General features: G+C 37.1%; 1 protein-coding gene across 4 annotated transcripts in view; it reads right to left on the bottom strand.

Annotated features, from left to right (window-relative positions):
- Window positions 1–23435, bottom strand: part of SLC25A13 (solute carrier family 25 member 13) — a 140917-nt gene that overhangs the window by 11076 nt on the left and 106406 nt on the right. For all 4 annotated transcript variants that reach the window (XM_072327669.1, XM_072327667.1, XM_072327668.1 and 1 more), the window contains 4 exons: window positions 22849–23007; window positions 17144–17196; window positions 16069–16149; window positions 3589–3729 (listed from right to left, as the gene is read on the bottom strand). In XM_072327669.1, the coding sequence (XP_072183770.1) occupies window positions 3589–3729; window positions 16069–16149; window positions 17144–17196; window positions 22849–23007 (434 nt within the window). The remainder of the gene's footprint in view (window positions 1–3588; window positions 3730–16068; window positions 16150–17143; window positions 17197–22848; window positions 23008–23435) is intronic.

Raw genomic sequence — 23435 nt, 5'->3', positions numbered from 1 at the left:
ACAAGGAGTTATCTAGAAGAATATTAATCTCCTGAATACAGAGAGACATCAAAACTGTGACCTAGCTTCTCAGTGATCATCAAATGCAATTTGTCTAGTCTAGAATACTGTGATAATTAGGATTTCAGCTGGATGTAAAGGTTTACATAACATTTCCTTTGTTAATTCACTGATGAGATATAAGACTTATTTATCTGTGCAGTGGTTTTCTTTGCTAAGGAAACAAAGAAACACTGAAATTACCTGTATCAGAGAAGTATGGGAATTTTAATCTACAAAATGCATTTCTTAGTTAGAAATTAACACAAAATATACTGATTCAAACAACAAACAGCAGACCTTGTTGAGACATGCAAGCATTTGCCTCATGAAGCCAGGACTTACTTGCATAACTCTGCATCCTCTGGCTGAAGTTGTAATTAATGGAAGTACATTCTTCCATATTGACTACTACATGGCACACAATGATTTTTCACCTAAATTTTAATGTACATTTTAGCAAGATTCATAGGAACTAAACAGAACATGCTGGACTGGTCTGTTCTGGTCAGAACTGCTTCCAAGCTGATTGATTTCTGAACTGGGAAAACAATTTTTAAAGCACTCCTTGCAACACAGTAAACAAAACAGCACCGAAGCAGAGAGAGAAACAGAAAAGCCAGTGTACAGCAGACTGGGTGCCCATTCCTGATTAAAGAGGTTTGCAGCTTTTCAGTACAGAAGTAATCTCACACTGACAAGCAATGGAAACTCTTCTGCTCTGCTAAGAGCTTATGGACGTGACTGGAAAAGCTCTCATTCATCACAGAAAAATACTCAAATATGCCTGTGCTCCTATTCTGAAAAATCACCATGATGGCAATACTAATTCCAACATAAGACCACAACTTCTGGTCTCCATCTTCCTATTAAGTATGTGCTATCCTTCCACTGATCTCACCTCTCTAACAAGTCCATTTGTTCCACTGCTGGCAGTACAGTGAAGTCAGCAATCTTTGCTTTCTACGCATTTCAGCAGGCAACTGTCAGGCTGAGGGAATCCCTTTCCATTCCAACTCAAAGCAAGACCTCGAAGAACATTCTGCAAGCAACTGAAGATCCTGTCTCTGCACAGCTTCTTGTACCATCCCATCCAATGGCCTCCTCTAGGGACACAGCTCTACTGATGCTTGTTAATGGCCATTAATGCAGACATCAGAAGTGGATCATTTGGGAAGTCACCTTCTCAAGCTCAAGACACTGGGCAGTGGTGGAAACTGCTGTAGAAAACTGCACTGAACCCTTCATAGGGCAGTTTTATTTGAATCTCTAACAGGTCAGACCAAAAAGGGAGAACATTATGCGTTTGAAACAAACAAAGCTGATGGAACACTTCATTCTTGTTACTTTTGCTTTCTCTGCACCAACCACAGGAAAAAAAAAACACACACACAAAAAAAACACACAAAAAAAACCTACAACCAGATTCATACCGAATAGGGAAAAAAAAAAAAAAAAAAAAAAAGAAAGAAAGAAAAAGGACAAAACCCTGTTATTGACCACAACATGAAATCTTACAATTAACTGCTGGTCTGTTTAAAAACTAAATAGAGTCGTAATTAAAAAGCATCTGTTTCAAATGAAAAATCCTGAAATGAAAAGTCTAGAATTTGCTTTCAACGCTTGCAAAACCGAGTGAATCAGTTGGTCCTAAATCACTGCTAACATACAGGAGTGTTTAAACACCTGGAATACTTAACAAAGGCCCACATATCACAAAGTTGAAGACTCACAAACAAAACGATTTTGTAAAGCAATTATCAGTTCTTGTCCTTCCGCAGTAATATGTATGGATGCCTCCTAAGTTCAACTGAAATAAATACATTTGAGGCATTGGACACATCTTCACAATGCAAACGACAAAGCTACACTGAAAGCCTTAAGGAGGTGAACGGGCTTAATGAACGAACCAATGCAACCATGTAGATTGTGATTAAAGAACAGTGTCTGCCCCAGTGCAAAGCTGAGCTGTAACAGCTCATATTCAGAAGGTGCAAATAGTCCCAAAATACGTGCTCCAGAAATCACAAATAAGTCATAACACGTCTTAAGACACTAATGCTGTCTAAGAATGGGGGGAAAAACACAGCAAACACTCCTGAGCAACCAACAGAAAGTCATCACGAAAACCAAATGAATAAACACTAGCCGTAGTAAATTAGCTGGTCATTCTTTCTCACGTTGCATTTTATTTACAACAGTTCAAGCACAAGTCAGTAGCTGCCCTCCATTCCCGCACAGCCTCAGGGATGCAGACTGTTCAGTTGTAAATGCTTACCCGAATCAACACCATAATGTCATTTATTAGGAGTTTACACAATAGCATCAGCTTCAGTAAAACACCTAAAAAATTAGCAAGTCGATTTAAAGGGAAAAACGACTCCCCATTAAATCCTATTCAGACCTGCCACTTCTCACCAGGCCAAAGCATACATACATCTACTCCCGGGCAGGCTTCCTCTTTGTAATGTTAAAAGAACGATTTAAAAGGCTTGTGGGTGAAAAATGTGGAAGACATTTAAATATTGTTGGGGAGGGGGATGGGGTTCATTTGGTGTTATCGAAGCATCTTAAGTTTACAGTTGCACTGCTGCAAATGAGAAACGGAAGAAAACTGCCTGCTGCACTACAAAGACTGGGACAAACAGACAGCATGAAGCTTTCTTCTGGAGAGTAGGCTGCAAAATCTGAAGGCACACCATACAGTGCTCTGTGGTGTATGGAATTTAGTCATCTTTGTTCTGAGCATAACGGGTATTTCAAAGTATTCCAAGACCTTCCATATCTTGTCCACCTCATCTACAGGTGGAGGGTAGTATGTGTACCCTTTAAATTATTTGCAGCACACACCCCGTTAAGGTTCAACTGAAGATGTTTTTAACCCTTCTGTCTGTGTGTGCATATCAGCCTAACATTAAATCCAACTTTATTTCTAGATATTAATGTATATATATGTGAGAACAGTAATGGAGAAAGCAGAAGAGTAGAGTTTGCGCCACACGCTCATAAAAGTAAGTTTTCCAGTATTACTTGTGGAAACGTGCTTCTAAACTAGCAAGGAGAAGTTTGCTGTAGGAGTTTACTTGCACACTGGGCTCCCACCATCCATATTTCCTTACTAGCTTTTGTGCTGTAATTAATACCCACCACCAGATTAACGATGGCACCTGGGAAAGTTGCTGAATCAAACACAGAAAAGCAAAAACACAGCTCCACAACTATAAGCTCTCTATAATGACAGAAGATGAAAATAAGTCTATTTTTACACCAGAGCATCGGGAAACATAAATTAATCCTCAATCAACAATACTTACAGCCAGATCTGCTGAAAAGATGAAAGAAATTTTAGTAAGATTCACAAGAGCCACATACTTAAATCACAAGGTAGTTTCTTCCTTTAATTAGGAGCAAAAAATGGAGCTACAATACCACAAAACAAAGAATTAAAAAGAAGTACAATTATGTTAATTCTCAAAAGTTTTTAAGAACAATGAAATGATCTGAAATATTCACAGTTTACACTTCATTTATGTATAAACAAAAAGGTACCTTGTAGAGACCAAAGAAGCCTAAGTCCCGTAGTACAGTGAGGGCACTAACACGAGGGCCAGTAGTAATTTCTCCAGCCACCTGTAATCGAATCTTGACAATTTCTAGCGGATTGGTAAAGATCACTTGAGAACCTCCAGCCTGAAATTAAAAGTAGAAGGCAGTATGTTAACTTGTTAAATTATTTGCAACATATGTCTTGTTACATACAAGAGATGTTTTTAATCTTGCTGCCGTCAGTTCAGCTATTAGCAGATGTGAATTTTAACATTAGTTAATAAGCTGCAGCTCACAAGGCAAGAAATCTACTCCACGTGAGATGAACGGTCAGGAAACAGAGAGGAAGCAGGTCAGCCACTGCAGGACACTGCAGTACATCAAACACACACTGCCTCAATTCCTGCTGCAAGAACGTATTCACCAACATCAATTCACGCAGTACTGACAAGCCAAGAACATCATAAAGCAAGTAACAGAGCAAAAAAGTAATCAAGTAAAGAAACTGAGAAGATCATACTGGTACTTAGTGAAAACATACTACTAAGGAGTAGAAGTCTGGCAGAAGCTTTTTCTATTTTGGCACAAGTTCACAAAACAAAGCACACATGGATTCCAAAAACCAGAACTGCAGATATCTTTTCCTCTTCTAAAACCCCACTGAAATAACTAGCTTCAGTGTCACTAAATGCTGTTTGATTCAAGAGTCTGAGCTCCACATCATAGTTTGTGCACCACATAGCAAAGGTCTAAAGCCTGAAGGATTCCATTCATCAAGACCTGCTAAATGTTTAAAAGGTGTCAGTCTGTATTTGTTGGTAAGGTACCTCTGAACTGACCTTGTAAACTAGTCAGATTTAAAACACAGTGGTAGCAAGCATTTTAGACTGCACTAGTTCTATTGAAGTTCACCTCATTCACAGCAGGTGACACGAGGCATTACCATTTTGGTACACCAACAGATCCATGTTTACATTTGAAATGAAGGGGGAAAAAAAAAAAAAGGTTACATGACACAACCTGAGTGAATTTAGAAATACTCATTACAGCTCCATGTGGCCAAAATTCAACAGCGTCATTCTAACTTCTGTTAATTTCTTAATTACACGGCCCAGCAGCTACACTCTTTTCTAGGCTCTGAAATGACAGACTATGCAAAGGGCAGCCCTCCCCACAACAAAACAATCTTTTTTTCTAGAAGGCAATGACTAAAATAAATTGTATTTAAAAGCACTTCCATCCAGCCATGTCTAGTATGTAAACACCATGTGCACATCTTTTTTAAATTACCCAAATGTTAAGAGAATTAATCATAGCTCAGATCGACTATCATTCAAAATAAAAAATAGGCACAGTAATATGGTTTAAATAATGTGCTGAAGAAATGGCAAATCGCACGAACAACTATTCTTGTCTACCACTTAGACTGAGCATACACAGTGTGGTTACAAATTAAAGTCTTTACATAACCCCCCAAATATCCCAAATGTTTCCTATTTTGACCAGAAAAAGCATGCTCATGTGCAACTCAACTGGTTTTGACTTTCAAATTGGCATAATTTCATTTAACTGCATTTACCAAACCAGAATCCTGGTACATATAAAATTGCTATTCCTATTGCCATCAGAAATTAGGATGATAAATTATTTGGCACGTATCCTGACTTCAGGTTTGCACATAAAACATATTAAGTCAGCACTCAAAAAAGAAAACGAAGCAAAACAAAACAAGACATTATCTTTTACTTGTATATGCATCTAGCAAGGTCTCAAAATGAAAACAAATATTGGATGGGTCCTTCTGATGAATTATAGATTCCTTTGTGATAAACAGCTTGGTTTATTATTACAAACATTAAGTGCTCCCATACAGCCATCACGTCTTTTTCATTCTTAAAATGATAAAATCCCAACTGCAAGGCGCTAATATTCATTTGCAAGTTTGCTACACCACAGTCATCCTCTAAAGTACATTAATTTAGAAACTCTTATCAACTGATCTATGTTAGCACAAATAAACTACTTTCTCTCAGTGTGATATTCTTGCATTTCATTGTACCAAGGCTCCATGGGAAGTGTTTCTTTAATTTTCACTACAGGAAAACCATATCAATACTCAGAAGATGACAACAAAATTAAGTTTAATTGATGATTATTAATGTACCAAAACATTGAGTAATTTAAAAATCTATAAAATGTTTATAAGTGAATGCCATATTTAGAGAAAGGAAACAGAAACAGACCTGTTTTTAATAGAGAATAAAGGCGAATAATTTCTGAATTCTAACGAGTGGGAAGTATTTAAAGTGCTAGCACATACAAATGTTTATGTTTGCACGTCCAGCCTGGCTGTGGCAATACTTGGGAGTGTTACATGTTTGTGGCTCTGGGTAAATCACACAAGACTCTCTCTGTTTCAGCTTGCTATTTGAAAAATGGGGATGCTATTACTTACCCACCTCATACAATCAGGCTCACTGTATTCAAATTTTTAAAGCACTGAGACCTGTACGCACAGGGCATTACCAAAAACACTAGAACAGCTGATGTGAATACTACTGGTTTTGTTGCCCAAGCAGGACCTCTAACAAAAGACACTGGAAATTTCCATTGAAGTTCTTTTACAAAACCGTTTAGGTACTACTCCAGAATTCTTTGCACAACCTTTGTTGTCCTCTGAATTTGATGGAAGATACGCATCAAAAATCAAATGATGAGTAATTGAAGGTGATAAGCCAGACAATACCTGACAGAAAGTCTGGGAAGTACCCTACCACCTGCCCTACCCTGCAATGGAGATGAAGGATGGTTTGATACCAGCCAGTGCACAGGCACTTCCAATGGTAACAAGTACAGTCACCTCATGGGGAGCTTTTATCAGCCTGTTATTTAATCATCCATGCAGGCAACTGCAGCTCCCTATTCTCCAAAGGGAGGGGAAGCAAACTGGAGATGGCTACTATATTGTCTAATGAAATGATTTCTTGCTTGTCTAGTACCGGTAACTCCTATTGCGTTATTCATCATCACAGTATGCAAGTGTCTCATAAATATTAATGGTTATTTCCTCCCAGCGCTCCTGTGAGGGAAATACAATGGCTCTAGTTTTACAAGAAGGGGATTTGAGGTAAGGAGGTTAATTGTATGCCCTGTGTGTGTGTCCCCCAAGCTCAAACAAGCAACTAGTAACAGTCGCCAGATATCCTGATCTCCAAATCAGTAGCTTGAATCACAATAGCATTGTTTCTGTCTTCTGAGTTTTTACATAGCGAATGTAATGAAAGAAATCTAATTAATCTCTTTTTTTGTTGTTGATTTTTTTAGCCTCTTCAAGGTGCTGGCATAAACTGGTGTGGAAAGGACACACAAAACATGATCAGTGTTATCAGCCCGCTCGTTTTATTTGGCAAAAAGCTGAAGAACATTAACATTGTTTGGCACCTTTCATAGCTAAAAGTGCACCTCATTTAAAAATTATATTTAAAAGACGTTCCCAAAGGTAAGAACCTGGAAACTATTTTCTTGGCCAGAATAAACATAGTTTAAGATCAGGTTGCTCTTAATGATTTCTCCATTAAGTGTCATAAAAATGGGATAACGAAGGGATAACTTTTATAAACTCTTGAGTGTAGACAGTTACCAGAGTTACCAGTAACATCAATTTTTCTACACTGAATCTCCTCAACTCTGAATTCTTTATCACCTCTTCTAATTGTATATTTGCTTTTAATAAACAAATGATCTGATTGGAAAAGCACATTTATTACTTTCCAGTTATGATCATGTGATTACATAAAAACAGGTATGTTGGCTCATTTATGGGAGTGAATACCTAGAGCTGGTGCATCTGAAAGGTCCCACAAAGGGCTCATATTATTCTAAAAGCATTTAACATTTGACCTAATCACAAGCACTTATGGTCTTGTATGATATAAAGCAAGAAAACCAAAGAGAAATACCTGCACCACCCAAGAGCTGCTCATACGCAGATCACTAGAAATCCACATGCCTACAAAATGTTCACTGTGTTTTAACACATGGAAGGCTAGATATTCACATTTGAAGGGTTTTTTTAATGTTTTTTTCCCCCCCACTATTGCAGTTCTTCAGCTCTGCACTTGATGTATCACCCAGCACCTCTCGATGGCGGTATAGCCTTGTACAGTCATACAGTAATGCCTATCACATTCCTCCCTCTACTTTCCTATTGTATAGAACAGCAGGGAGAAGCAGAAATAGTTGTGGTATTTTTTTTTTCTGTTGACAGAGAAATACAATCCATTCTGTACCAAAAAATAATAATAATAATTTAATAACAGCATCTAGCTTAACAACACTCCAGTTTACAAAGTTGGAATGTTTTCTGCTTCTTCAGGTATTCAAACAGTCTTGTAATAAACTTTACTAGAAAATAAACAGATTTTCACATCCTTCATTACACTAAGGCAAGGAATCAGTGTTCTTTTTCATCTGAGTGCATTCTGTGCCCTTATGAGACCAGGTAAGAAATTAGTAGACCAGATCTAACTCTCCAAAGGCTTTCAAATCTGCATTTGAAAGCTTCAGAGTACATCCTGAAAGGAATACAGCTTGTAATTCACAAAGAAAATTCTGTATTTTCCATCCCAAAAGAAGGTATTAGGTTGTGATTCTTTTCTTTTCATCACTATTGATCATTAGCTCTTCCAGCAGCTCTAACTGACCTTATTTACTACCTTCAAGCCATAACGTTTTTCCTGTTTTCAGCTAAGAGTGTGTAGGGTTATCCTAGGCTTTCTGTACCTAACTTGTCACATACCATCTCCTAAGCTTATGGATAAATAAAAGGACTACTACTGCCGTTAGAGTGTTAATATTTCCAACAGTATCACCCGGGGACAGCAATTATGGTAATTAATGGCAACCATTAAAAAAAAAAGAGTATAGTATTATACAATTATCCAGAATCAGCCTCAGCAAAAGAAACTGTCTGCAATGCTTTGCTTACTCCTTTGATTTACAAGGCGACCAAGTGGTGCAAGATCCAAAATTTGTAGTCAGCTCTGTGCCATATTCAGTCATATGGGCTACTGCACTCAGTCCCAGGATATTACTCCTTGCCACCTGCCAGGTGCAACTTGTGTCCCTGTGCATGTGCTAGTGTAGATTGATCCTAATTCAAGTCAGAGTTCCGAAAGTACTAAGCATTGTACGAACACAAAGTTTTGTTTGTTGTTTTCTTTAAGTAAATAATCTAAATTAAAAATGTACTAAAAGGATTGAAGAATGGAAGCATCACCATTCTCACTGCGCAAGAGGCAACTAAGGCACAGAACTATTAAGTGATGTATCACAAACTCACACGTAACTCCATGACAGAACAAGATCAGAAGAGACAGATTTACAGAGTGCCACCACGGTGCTCCAAACTACCCGTGAGAGTCTTGGTGTTCGTATGTCCTAAGGTCACAAAAGCGTGAGATGAACTGTGTTGAGTGGCTGCATATGTAGTTTCACTATGGAGTTCACTATTACTAGGAGAGATGCCGAGTAACAGACAGCTGTCCAAAGTGACTGTTTTTCTTATACATTTCAAAGGTGAAAACCTTAATTATGTGGCACTGTGTGTCGAGGGCAAATCATACTGGGTTCTCAAAAGGTTGGTTCTGTGTTAGGCTTCTTCAGATAAAGGCCAGGCTTCAAAAAACTAGACAAACCATCTTGTGCTATTTTGTGTCCTCTCATCTGCAGCCCTATCTATACAGAATTCTGATAATGCTCTTTAGCAATGGGAGTTCATGTAGTAAATACCTTTTCTTCAGATCATGAGGAGATTTCCTCAGCCCTCAATCATCTGCTTTTCACTACCCGGACCAGGCTAGCACAGAAACAGCTTTCATGCTGCTCGGGCAGAAATGCATTTTTCCAAAGCTAATCTTTGTGTTCCGAGGACAGACTTCTTCTCTTGGCCCGGTTGAGGTTTTAGTTTGAGCTGCACAAACGGTGAACAGAGCTGTAACCACCAAGTCTTGTTAATGTCCACATGTACATAAAATGCAAAGCAAGCCCCTTCAAACATTCACTTAAAATGCTCACAAATAGGATTGCAATTAGCCTGAACAGAAGTGCATTTCCTGCTACTGCTTCATATAGATAAGCAAAACTCAGATACAACTTGTGAGAATTTCCAGTAATAGTTCATTAATAACCTGCCTGCAAAGAAACTAACAGGAGCACGGCTTCTTTATGAGCACAGACCAACCCTACTATGGGAAAAATAAAATAAAACTGCAGATTCTATATTTTCTGTGTTATAGGTAATTCAGTTCTTAGAAGCCTAGCCAAAAAAAATCAAAGTGGAGCCTTCTTGATTGGCATTATAAAAGCAATTAAGCTACAGACCTGTCAAATATGTTAACATTTGGCTCTGTCTGCTCTACTTGTCTATTTTGACTAGTTGTGGAATCATTTAATGATTTACAGACCTTTCAAGTCTTACGGCATGGTAGCTATATTAAAATTGTGACCCATTATTTCTTGGTCACATCATAAATTACTGTGACATCATAAATATCTTCCTTTTTCTCATAGAAAGCCAGACTTCAAATCCCAATTTGAGTTTGAGGTTTTGTTGGGTTTTTTGGATTTGGTGTTGGTTTTTTTTGAACCTGCACAGGTAAACACTATAATATTGTACTGCTTTTAAAAGAAGTAGCAACAGGAGAAAAGAATGCCAAATAAAATATAATCATCAAAGCAATAATGTTTTAAGCTATAATGCATCTTCACATAAATTTTCAGTCAGTATTTCTAATACGCCATAGGGGGAAAAAAAAAAGAATGGAAGAATATGTGATATACTTCTTGGGGAAAAAAAAAACGTTCTTTTTAAGAGATAGAACTGATCTGTTCTGCAGTCTAACAGATATCAACATAAACCTACGCACCCCTTCTTATTTTAGGGTTTGTACAAATCCACTTCCATCCTTCATCCTGGTCCCTCTCTATTTTTATTTTCTTAAGGAAGAAGTGAAGTGAAAAGGAAGAGGGAAAGTAATGGGAAAATAATATTAGGAAAAATAAAATAAAATAAAATAAAATAAAATAAAATAAAATAAAATAAAATAAAATAAAATAAAATAAAAATAAAATAAAATGAACTAATCTAAAAGGAAAATTCAGCGGAGTGCAATCACATTCCACATAACTTCTGACTGTTCTCAGGAAAGGCCAGTTTAAACAGCTATGACTGGGGAAAAGATTCCGTAAAACTATTTTTTAAGACATCCAGACCTGCAAGGAAATGTGGGGTGAGGTCACAGAGAAGCAGGAACCCTACAGCAGGAACATCCTCACCCTTTGGTACAGCCTCGTGGAAGGGCTATCGTGTTACTGTATTCTGCCTTCCCCAGCTTCACCGTAAGGCTTTAAAACAAAGATCAGCTGAAATTTATCTGAAGACACTTAAAACAGAACAGTGTTGCAACAGAATGGATTTGCAAAGGTGAAGTTAAATTTAAACTCAAATCGAACTGCTCTCTTATTTTTTCTTTTACCAAACATTTAAGATCAGTCTGAACCAGTATGCTATAACAACTGCAATTAATAGCTCAGAGGATAAAACCATACGTTTCAATATCTAATGAATTACATTATATTCAGTATATTTTGTTCCATTATATTAATTAAATATACTTTAAATCTAATTCATTTATTTAACAAAATGAATTCCATGCAGTAAACAGCTATAATTTTCATCAAGTAAAGAATAGTTTTAGGAGCCCTTTGAACCTTTCCATAAACAAGAAATGTGACTGTTGGGCTTTTATATGTGTATGTACAACGGCCCTTTAAAGTGAAATGGAAGTTACAGTCTCTGGCTACAGGGAGAATAGACTTCTTAAGAGTAAATCCGCTAAGAATACAAGAAACATATGCCATTTGCTTTCAAAGCTAATATGTGCAATCATAAAGAAGACCATTATTACTTAACCATCTCAATAAACTATACCAAAACTGCTCTGTGCAATAGGTTTGTAATTCTTTTTTTTTTTTCAGATACACGCACAGAGATTCCATCCCCTCCACCCCTCCGCCTACTTAACCCTCAGATTCATTTTTACCCATAGCTCAGAGTCCGCTGCCAAATAGAAGAGAATTCTGTCAGATTTAGGTTTATGAATAATGAAAAAAAAAAAAAGATTGATACCTTCAGACACAACTTAGAAATGTCTGAATTTCTGTAAGTGATCTAAGAATCACGGTCCGTCTCTCTGCCTCGAGTAAAATTCAACAGAGAAAATGCAGCTCAGATGTAGACTTATCTTTATTACTCTCTGAAACGAAACAAATGCTGTAAGTAGATTAATAAAACTATTTGCACTGGACTGGTTACGTGACAATTCAACTGGAATTTCACATCATAATCCTTTATAAAAATTAGTTCTGGACAGGATTTTGCACTTTCTAGATGAACCCCATCTTAATCATATCTAATTTTTATGTTCCATGGCAGAGTTGAGGTTGCCCAAGCAGGTCCATTATGTTTCAACTTTATTGTGATTGCTATAAAGTCTCTAGAAATATGCCTGTAATTGCCTTGACAGCTTAAATAAAAGCAGATCTGTACGGGGTCTGTAATTGTACTGTGCTACATGACTTAAACTGGCTAATAGTGAGTGCACACTGAGCAGCTGGGAAGAAAAAGACTGCGTACTTGGAAAGAGGAGGGAGAGTAGGAGGAAAGGTTACAAAGCAAAATGTTTTTCCCTTTTCTTGTAGAACATCAGGCCTCTGATTTACCTCTATAATTGTACTGCTATATGCAGACAAGTCCACGTATATTAAAAGGCTGTTTCTTTTCAGCCGTGCTACAATACTTCCTCCATCTTTCTTAATATTTTGTGTGTGTTTTCTAAGCACTCTGTTTTGAATCTTCACATTTCTTCCACTGACAATTCCGAAGACAAACCATGTTTTTCAATTAAATGTGGAACTGCTTCATATTTATGGAAATAAGCAAAATTATTGTCTCATCTGAAAGCTTAGTGGTAACTAAGTGGCAGCACTTAAAAAACCCCAAAATAATCTTCATGCCACTTTTACAGAGCTTTTAATCTGTTAACATAATCCCAAAATAGGAATGATAATCAGCACTGTATTTAATATAAATAAATCAGCCTATTTTTAATGAAGTTTTTCAGGGAATTAGGTTTAAAAGAAGCATGTCATATAAAATCAGTAGGAGTGGTGATTATTTTTTACTTCAGTATATAAATTAAAGATCACAGAAAACAAAGATTTACATAAACTTCAAGATTACTGTCACTGTAAATGAAGAGATTTCAAGCTGAATTTACTGCTTCCTCAAACCCAACCTTTTCTCTGAAGGGAAGTTACAGCCAGAATCAGCTGAAATCAAACCAAACATATTTTTTCACTGTTTCTTTTGAGGAGGCCAAGTTGGATTTGTAGCTTAGGCGCTTAGCAGATCGTAGTTCTACAATATCATTACGCTACATCTTGGAACTGGAGCTCTTCACTAGTCCAGTAATGGTGAGGGTTATATAGGATTTGGATGAGTCCTAACCACACAGCAGACAACTGTTCATGGTGGGTGTCAGGCACTGAGCAAATCTTTCCATATATTTTCATAGGTAGCAAACACGAGAGTCGCTAATACAAATTCCTACAAAAGAGATGGAAATTTGGAGCCAGCTATTTACACAGAAATCCTCCTTAGGATTCCGTATGAAAACACCAGGGTTGTATTTTTTATGCTATTCTTGGAGGTCTCAAAAAAGAACAAGAAATCTCAGACAACCTATCACTTTCATCTTCACATAATAAGCTATGAAACACACTGCTAACTGAACTAAGTGCCACAAGGTCGTGAAGTAAAAGATCTTTCTATTTTCTTCTTTTTTTCTTTTTTTTCAGCAGAGAAAACAGTTTACAAAACAGAAAAAGACTTGTTCAATGAAACAATCAGCTTTAGTTACAAGTGCAAAAGTCAGCCATGTGTACTAATTCTCAGTAATTATGATGCAAAGCGAGCTCCTTAGGGACTTAAAAGTCAACGCCTGGCAATGGTTGGGCGAACAGCAGAGTGGAGCTGCTCAGGTGATACTGACCCCTTCAAAGCCCTTTGTGTTACTGAACAGCCAGAAACACCCAAGTATCTGCTTGGTCCTCCCTTCCTTAGGTATAAATGCTGTAACGTACTCGTAGGGCTGGTATTTAAAGCGCTGAAATCTACCACGCATCCCAGCACAAAACCCTCGCATAAGCAATGAATGGGCTCCATGGAAATACACGCACAGAGAAAGGAAAATGTAATATCCGCGTTTGTAACACAATCACCTCTGAAAACTGGATGTAGAGAGTGGAAAGGTGGTAGGGCAGGTTTCCTTTTATACAACACCTCTTAGCTGGCTGCAGCCCCTGTTTAGACTCTTACACATCATACTCTCCTCTCTCCTTGCCTCCCCTAAAACGATTGCCATGCTTTCAAATGAGGTAAAATCCAAGACGGAATATTTTCAAAAGCATTCAACAGTGTCCTTGCTGCTACCACTGCAAGCACAAGTTTCCCATGAATGGAAACTGGGTCAGAAGCTTGGGCCCGTCCAACACTGAAAGCTCTAGGAGAGGCCCGCCTTTGGCGCTTCACATTTTATGCATATATTTGTATCATGAAAGGAAAACCCATCTCTTTTCCTCGAAAAGCTGGGCACCGCTTGTAATGACAGTCTGTGTTACTAGGCTGAATTCGGTTTAAAATTACAAAAAAACACAAAGACCACCTGCAGCTGAGACAAGTTGCAACCTATCTGCCTGGCACCAGCCTATGCCCTTAAGTTAAAAGGAGCACTTCACAGTTAAAAGGAAACTCAGGGCATTCTGCCACCGCACGTCTGCTGCTAGAACCTCACGCAGCATCCCATTCTTCATATGTATTTCAAATTCCAAACGCAACAAGCCAGCAGTTACAGCATGTTTAAAATACATCTCAAGCCACCTATCTCTGAAAGCAGATCCCTGGTTTACGATGAACTGCTGGCAAAAAGCTTGCAGTGAATGACAGGTCTCTGTAAAGAGTGCTTTTTCTACTGCATTAAAAAATTCACAGCAGTCTGTAAAAATAAAAACTCCAGAATAAATGACATTTTAAATGAAAATTTTGCGGAGTTTCCATGGCTGCTATGTTCATAAGATATTTTATTAGTGTAAGGGGCAAATACTTTTTACTCTGCAAGTAGTTTATTGCATTTTCCCTTCATTTACAACATGCTTTTTATTTAGGACTTCAGAGACCCACATTCTTCTTCCCCCCCCCCTTCTTTCTTTTTTTCTCCCCTGAATGCTACTAAAGTTACAGAACAAGGGGATCCTACCTGGCAGTCTACAACAGGTCAGTGATCAAACAGGACGCAGTGAGACAGCAGCCAAATCCTGCCCCATCTCCTGAGAACTACAGAAAGCTGGAGCTTCTCAGCCTGTGAGGCACTGAGCCGCTGCACCCCAGGCTGAGATAATCCACAGTATGCTCTCTGTGAGCACACACAGAATGGGATCTCTGCACCGACTGAAGCTGAGATGCAAGAATTTGTTTTTAAGTTGCTGCTCAATGTAGTTTTCAACACAGGTAGAAGCTGCTTGAAAATGTGACCTCATCTGTCTTATGACAGCCGAAACAAAGATAGATTGAAAATATATCAACATTACTATGCCCCAGTGATCAAAGCCGGTTTAAATAAACAGTGTTCTTTATCTGTAAAGTGCACTGGTCTTTGAATAACTATTCATTTTACTCAACGTATTTACATTTGCTGGTACAAAATCAATGCACCAGGTAAAGTAAGCTGTAATGTGAACAGACAGAACTAGACCAAAATGTGAAGAATTATCATTTACCCAGGAATATACCACTTGTTCCTTTAGGTACTACTCAGTGCAAGGAAAACAATCTTAAAAACGTAGTGGGTTTTAACTACAGCCTACATTCAGGAACACATTATGTACTGGGTTAACATTAGACAGCCTACGTCTGCTGTGAACTCAAGGAAGCATGAGTAGTTTTTGCCATTTCAAACAGCCAGCATCACTGCAAAAAGTGAAAATTAGTGGGCGCAATAACACATCAGGAAAGAAGTGACGTGGCAGAGTGGGTGCCACAAAGTAGTAGCTAATTATTAATTTCTGGAAAGGTTAGCATGAATCCTCTTTAGGCCATAAGCTACAGCCAACACTCACAAAGACAGATTCTGTATTAAGGAAACAAACTAAGCTGTGAGAATTATACAGTGCAGTTACAGGCATGATGCACAGATACGTTTACCCTTTCATCAAGAGTGGCTGGCCTATCTAGGAAAGAACTGAGATGCTCTAGCAGAGTCTGCTCTCGCACTGGATCTGTGGTTAAACAGAAGCCTTAGTCTGCATAGGTAATCTTACACACCGTACTTTTATGTATCTCACATTAAGGAAATTTAAGATACTTACACAGCCACCAGCAAGAATCTCTGCAGCCAGTGGGACGGAGCCATCTTTACTCATAAACTTATCTCTCACAAAATCATTAACCTTAAAAAACAAACATTGATGAAAGCCAGTAAATTACAAGGTTGGAGAAAATGCTCAACTGTGCAACTAAAATTGCAAATACTTCCATGCAGTTAATAGATACTAAACAACTCTTAGATTTTACATGACATATTAAAGTCGACTTCGATTTTCTTCCCAACAAAGATTTGCAGCATTCAATTTGGAATGATCGGACAAAAATGGTAACAATCAGTAATTAAATAATCATTATCAAAACTTAATGATAAACTCATTTAAGATTTTAGAAATATTCACAACGTTTGCAAATTGAAGTATAATTCTAAAGGAATATCAGAACATTCAATAGTAAGTTTTAATGCAATAGTAATTCAATTAACAGCAGTAAATATCTTTCATGTTTTAAAATGCATTCAGTTTGCTTTTGTGAATAACCAATGCATTAAGATTGGCCTATAATGAGAAATGCTTCAGTGTTTTCAAATCGTTCGAGAAATATCAGAATTACAGAAGGCAGACATTTAGGAAAAAAATGCATGCAAACAAGTTCCTTTTTTATCAACACTTCACTCCACGTTCAAATTATCTCCTGTAGTGCAAAAATTAAACATACAGGAACTAAGTGAAGAAACAGAAACAAAAGCCCTCCAATCTCAATAAATAATTACTCATTTTTGCTAAGAGGTGAAACCAAAGCCCTGCACTAGTTACAAACAAGCAGACAGATGAAGAAGTTGAATAAGCTTGTTATATTTTGGAGCCAATCCAAAAATAAGTTTCCAGTAAGATTCTTAAAATAAGCTTAGAAACATGTGACTTGTGCGCCACTTGTACTGTTCAGAAGTGAGATATAAACAGTTGCTTTGTGCAATTAAGTTTCTATCCAGCAAAAACGATGGAATGCTCTTTATCGTGTAGCTGACGCATAAAGAATAAAAATCCTTAACAAGCTAACTGTAATTAGACAGACTTTAAAACGTGAGGAAATGCAAGAATAATCCATTTGCAAACTTACAGTAAGTTTTATGGCCTTTTCTGGTGCTACGCCTAATAGCTGTGGTAACAGACCTGTAAGGTAGAAAAAGAGAATTCAGTGCATCAAGTAACTTGGTATTAACTAAACAAATCAACAAATGTATATAGAGATCACCACCTAGAAGCGGGCAATTTTTACAGCAATTTTGTGTTATTATATTTAATGAGAGTACTTAAACATTCCATTTTGAGAACAAACTCTGTGCTACCACTTCAAGTCAGAATAACTTCCTACATATACTATAGTTACTTTAGCGTTTATAAATCCCTGATATTAGCTCACGTTACACTTAAACACCAACACAGATCTGCCAACTATGTTTCAGTATCTGTCCTACACTTACATTTATTTTCTGTATCTCCACATGAAAATGTGTGAAGACTTTCTAATAAATTCTGTAAGATACAAGTTACGTCTGTTTCAAAAATCATGACTGCAGAACTTTTTTTTCCTGGCAACAAAAGCAATGCATTAGAAGGTAGAACCCAAGGGGACAGGAATCAAAATAATGTAAGACATGTGAGCACGAACAACTGCGCTCTTGAGCACAACTGCCCAGCTAATGCACCAGTCCTTAGAACAAATTATGCTACCTTCTTCCCAGGTATGGAATTTCCTGCTTTATCTTGTTAGATGTGATGCAGTATAGAAATGAAAGCAGGAATCTGACTTCTGGTTTCGCTTGCCTGAAGTGGCCAGTATCTTGTTTGTGCTACACAACCTAAAAACACACAGCTTACCTAATAAGCCTGGAGCTAAAACGGTGTTGTAAGAGTTGGCAAGGATAAGGAACTAGGGCACTGTTGAAATCACACAGGCTAAAGGCAGACCCCTTTGCTTTAGCACCTATGGGTACTTTCTACAGTGTCTGACATTCACAGTTCTCCAAATATTTTGGAGAGACAACTACCATCCCACTTCTAAAAGCTCACTTGCAGAAAAGCATTTTCCCAAAGTGCAAAACACCAGAATGAGGAAGATAAATGAACACACAATGGTTATTCTTTCATTCTGGTACCATCTATCAGCTTTATTTGTTACCAGTGATAATCTTAGCAAGGAAAAGATGGCAGAGAATAGCACCGATTGGCTTGTGGTAGCCAAAAATCAGTTGTGCTTATACACTAATGTCTTTACAATTTTGCACTAGCAGTATTGGGATTTTTGTTTTTAAATTGTCAGAAAGAGTAATTAATTGCTGGTATACGCATATGCCTCACATTTATCCAACGGTTATGTGGAATCACAATTGTATGGCTGAGTGCTTGAACAAAAGAATGCAGTAATCCCAAATCTGTGTGCGGTTCCTCAAAAGAAGAGGTTTAGCTAAGTTACATTTCAGAACTTGAATTTCTGAATCAGTTTTATCTGCATAGGAGACTGCTGAAAAAAACATTAAGACAGTCAAAATTGTATAATTAAATCTTATTTTCTGCAGCACTACAAGTAAATACTAGGATATACAGAGTAAAGGATATCTTTACAGCTTTAACCTTATACGGACTAAATTATATTCACAACTCTAAAATTAATCTAAATTTACATCTGTAGGACATATGTGGCTTTGTACAGACATTTCGGCGAATGAGTTTGTGTCTTCAGTGATTAAGAAGATGCTGTCGCCAGTTGCACAGGGAGGAAGAGGGACTCTGTTTGCTTTTATACCAATGTAATAAAGCTATTTCTGAGTGGTACCTTTGTGCTCCAATTATCCTAGCTAAATTCTTTTTATTATTTACCCTTTCGATGGGAGCCCTGAAACACTTGAAAGAGTTCAGAGCATGTTTAAGGCGGTAAGTTTTGAAAGAAAGAAAGCCTATCAAGCGACACACATGAAGATGTTATTTTTCTCTTGGGGTTATCTTCTTCACATGCTGGGGATTTTTCAGTATTACTATGCATTAACAGCTCAGCAGTATGATACATGCACAAATGTAGGACAGGCTTAGAATCATCTGACAGTGTCTTAAAGAATGTATGCTTTTATTACAGAATAACATTTTGCACATAGGCAGCCTGCTAGGATAGTATACAGCAAACAGATTATACAATCCGTTTTCATATATCCAAAGCTCTCGAGTAGCAATTGCCACACACTACTTCAATTCTGACACACCACCACACAATGACTGTGTGGAAAAGTGAAGTTATATGTGAGACAGAGCATCAGAAGCTGCATTCAGTTTGCAAGATCATACAAGTTACTTGCAAAGTTTGCAAGATCATACAAGTTACTTTTTGAAAACAGCCTAACTACAGCCAAACAGCACACACGCAAAAGCTCATCCAGCCCACTGGTGGTGATGGTATTGAGCAGAAGTCTTACTTGGCCAAAGCATTCTTCAGACTTCTAATAGTGAAACTTCAGTTTCACACTGTGTAATAGATGAGATTTTCCCATCACGATAGAAAAACCTACTGAATGAGTTTCTCTGTAAAGGTTAAATATTTGGAACTATTTGGACATGCAGTGTAAAAGTGTGAACAGAATACTGCCAATTTTTTTCTATTACAGGATTCATACAAGAAATTAGACAATTAATTTTCAGTTGACATTTAAGCACAGCTCAATGGGACTGCAAACTGGGTATTTCTGTCAGGAATATTCTGTGCTGTGACAAAACATTAAAATAGGAGAAGACTTGCACTTCCATTCTACAAAAATGGTACACTGCTGCATATTCCAGAAGAAAGTATTTGCTATGGTCTTGTATCATTTGTATGAAAGTCCATCAATTAAATTGGATGATGAATGAATGAATTTTAACATCTAAGATTAGAAGGCTTCTGTAGTCAGGGCAGTGTTAGAAGCACCATCTGAAGAAATGAAACTAACACATTTCTCAACAGCTAATGACCACAGATAAGAGAGTCTTCTACAGCACTCCCTTTTCTTAGTCTCTAGGTGAAGCGGCATTAACTAAAATGCATGACTACTGAACAGTTCAATGAGTTGCGTTTTACTTCTGATACTTAAATTCCCCATTGAAGTTCCATCTAGAGTAGATGCAATAATCTCTTAATCTCACTGGTTAAGACTGTTAAACATTCTGTGACTCATGAGGGTGGATATACAATTAAGATATTATTAAGAAATATGAGCGAGTTCATCAATTGGAAGAGATGTTGACTGATCAGAGATTCCAACATTTTCTTACATTTGCATATATATAAATACCTGTGAGTTTCTAAATATGTATTTCAGGTACAAATGTAACCACAACAGTAAATTATAGGTATCTAAGGTGAGAATTGTTTTACGCCATGCTGAGAAAGAGACAGACAAAAATTTTATCTCAGGAAAAAAAAAAGGACAAACAACACAGCATTCAAATAGTAGATACTATAAAATTAAAGATCCTACAGAGGTTTGTTTACTGTTTGTCTTTTAAAAATCAAAGCATCTTTTTGGTACAAGTGTTGATTATCCTCAGAACCAAATTCGCATTAAACAGAATTCCATGCTCTCTTTACATCCACAAGATGGTGTAATTTATCCTTATCTGAGATAGCGCTTTAGAACGTGCTGCTTTTGCCCTTTTCAAGTTTGGAATAAAATAGCAATACAAAGCAATAAATAGTTCACTTCATTGGATGGAACTATGCATCTTGTATTAAAAACATCCTTTGAAATGGCTCAGTTCAGAGTAGGGTTTGTAATTGCTGCTTGCTTTCTTGCAGCGTGGTGTAGCAAACACACCACCACTCCAAATGTTTCCAGGTTTGTTGTTGTTTGAAAATAAAGGTCTTGCATCACTGTTCTGTTAAGTAGGAGAATTCTATCCAATACTGCTCCCTGATCCAGCAGGATAAAAATAAAAAAGTAACACCATGTAAGAAAGAATGCCAGTGAGCAGCAAGAGGTGGTTTACTAGTTCGCCTTACCTAGCAAAGCACTTAAGATCAGAATTAGATGACTCTCACCTTAAACTTTACTGCACGACATTGGGTAAATACACTAATCTATCTACAAAATGTTTCTTTTGAATTTTCTTGTCCTCTCAAACTTAACTGGAATCCTTCTTTCTGTACTTGGCTGCTCAACTTTCCCCAGTGTCATCTCCTCCATGTAATGAAAATCAGGCAATTTTGGGAATGTCACATCTTTTAAGGCTCTTTCACCATTTTACTCTTTTAAAAGAGAAGCTATATCATGCTGCCCTTTAATTAGAGAGTCTGTACAAATGCAGGTCTCAGTCAGCTTCTGAAACGGTGTTCTTTCCTATTGCAAAATTTCTCCTATATAATCCAGAAATGAGATTATTGCCCAAGGTTTAAAAGTTCAGCTGTACCAAACTGTCTGGGATTTCACTATTCAGTACTCTTTGGAAGACTGAGTAGTAAAAGGGACAGAGAATGGAAAGACAAGCAATGCAGACAGAAACTTCAAAAGTTCACTGAATTTGGCAATGAAAAATTGGTTCAAAAATATGACAAACACACGGAGTCAAGGATCCACATGTTGATGCTTCTGATTATTCTTTTTCCAGGCGAAAAATTGCTATACTTCAGAATTTATATAAGACAGGAGTGAAGAGTTGTGGAATTCTCATGTTTATTCTTTCAAAATAATGGAAGACGGAATACATTTGCAGGGAATACATTTTGTTCTTTTGCTGTATGTTTTTTTCTTCCTTTCATGATCATGACTGCTATAAACCCTTACAAAACAGAAACCATGTCAATATTCCTTATTAAATTACTAAGCCTACTCAAAAAATTGCCTCAATCACAGTTAAAGGTAACAGACTCTTCCCATTTCCAATTGTGCTAACATAATTACAAAGTATGTATTTTGAGAAGTCAACTTACAGCAACTCAGATCATACCTTATAGAGTGTCGATGTATCACAACACTTACTTTTAGTGTTGTTTCACACTTTGTCTTGTAAAACTTAGTGGTTTTTGTTATTGTTATTGTTGCTTTTCAGGTGCGTATAGCTTTGTCAGACCTTAATGTTTTACTGACATCTTTCATTCTTCATTCCTGACTCAACTGTTATTAGAAATTTGCTTTCTTTATTCTATATATTTTATTTTCAAAAACCTAAAAGAAGTTTTTAAGCTAGATGGCTAAAAATAAATAATGCAAATTTCAAATCTACCCCAACAAACACTGCAGACAGGAGGGAAATATCTCAATAATTCAGATACAAGAAGAATAAGACAATTTATGTCTTTGGCAGAGAAGAACTAGTCTTATGCAGTAGTTAATGATTCCTTTAACTACCTCTGTCTTACTCAAACTTACATCAGTTTCTCTACAGATGCTTTTAATAGAAAGAAAATAGATAAGAAAGGACTTTAAAACAAAACCAACCAAATAAAAAGAGGATCATTTGTCTTAATTTCTTACAAACCAAGACAAATGTTTTCTTGGTGCAAAGGACTGCTAAGGAGATGAAAACTTGACCAAAAGTATATTTTTTGCTATAGGAAATTGCTGTTCCTGTCCTGTTGCAGATGGAAAGGTCCCACAGAAGTGTTCTCATTCCAGTGAGGTTTTAATTATCAATCTGTTCACAACCACTCAACTAGAATGGGAATACAAATCAATGCAAGAGTTTAAATACAGCAAAAGTACAAAGACGAAACTGAAGCCTTAACAAAATTGGCTTAAAAATTCTGAGTTTTCCTTAATTCTTAATATCTCACTAATAGTATACGCCACCTTTCAAACTTACCTCTATAAAGCCCAAAGAAACCTTCATAACGAAGCACTTTCTTGAAGCAATCAAAGCTGTTTTTATACATAAGTTCTCCCACAAAAGAGCCTGTAGAGCGCTGGTTTTGCATACGAGTTTTTACCAAATCAATTGGGTAGACTGCAGTGGCACCAACAGCTGCAAATAAAAAAAATCAAGCTATATGAAAACAATGATTTTGCATTTGTGGCATTTGATTGCAACTGTCATCTTCCACATATACATCTCAACGCTCAGACATATCATCTTTCTCCATATTATGTTCTGGATACAACCAACTACCACGTATAATTTCATCCAAAAGCACTTCTTGACTCTATTTCATTATTAACCTGATTCTCCTGAAACTGTTTTGGTGCCACATTAAGTAAAAATACCACCCGCAAACTCCAATTGCTCATAAATTCCAAAACTACTGTAGACCAGGTGACCTCTTCCACTGCCGTCTTATAGTCGTGACATTGATTAGAAAGGGATTTCAAGGGAAAGATAGGAAAGTCTTCCACAAAGAAGGGGAAGAAGTGGGAAAGAGGAAAAAGTATGATAGGAAAAACAGCGAAGATGAA

The sequence above is a fragment of the Excalfactoria chinensis genome, chromosome 2 (genome assembly GCF_039878825.1).
Source record: "Excalfactoria chinensis isolate bCotChi1 chromosome 2, bCotChi1.hap2, whole genome shotgun sequence".
Classification (NCBI taxonomy): domain Eukaryota; kingdom Metazoa; phylum Chordata; class Aves; order Galliformes; family Phasianidae; genus Excalfactoria; species Excalfactoria chinensis.
Note: the sequence above shows the minus strand (reverse complement) of the source record. Positions and strands in the feature narration are given on the sequence as shown.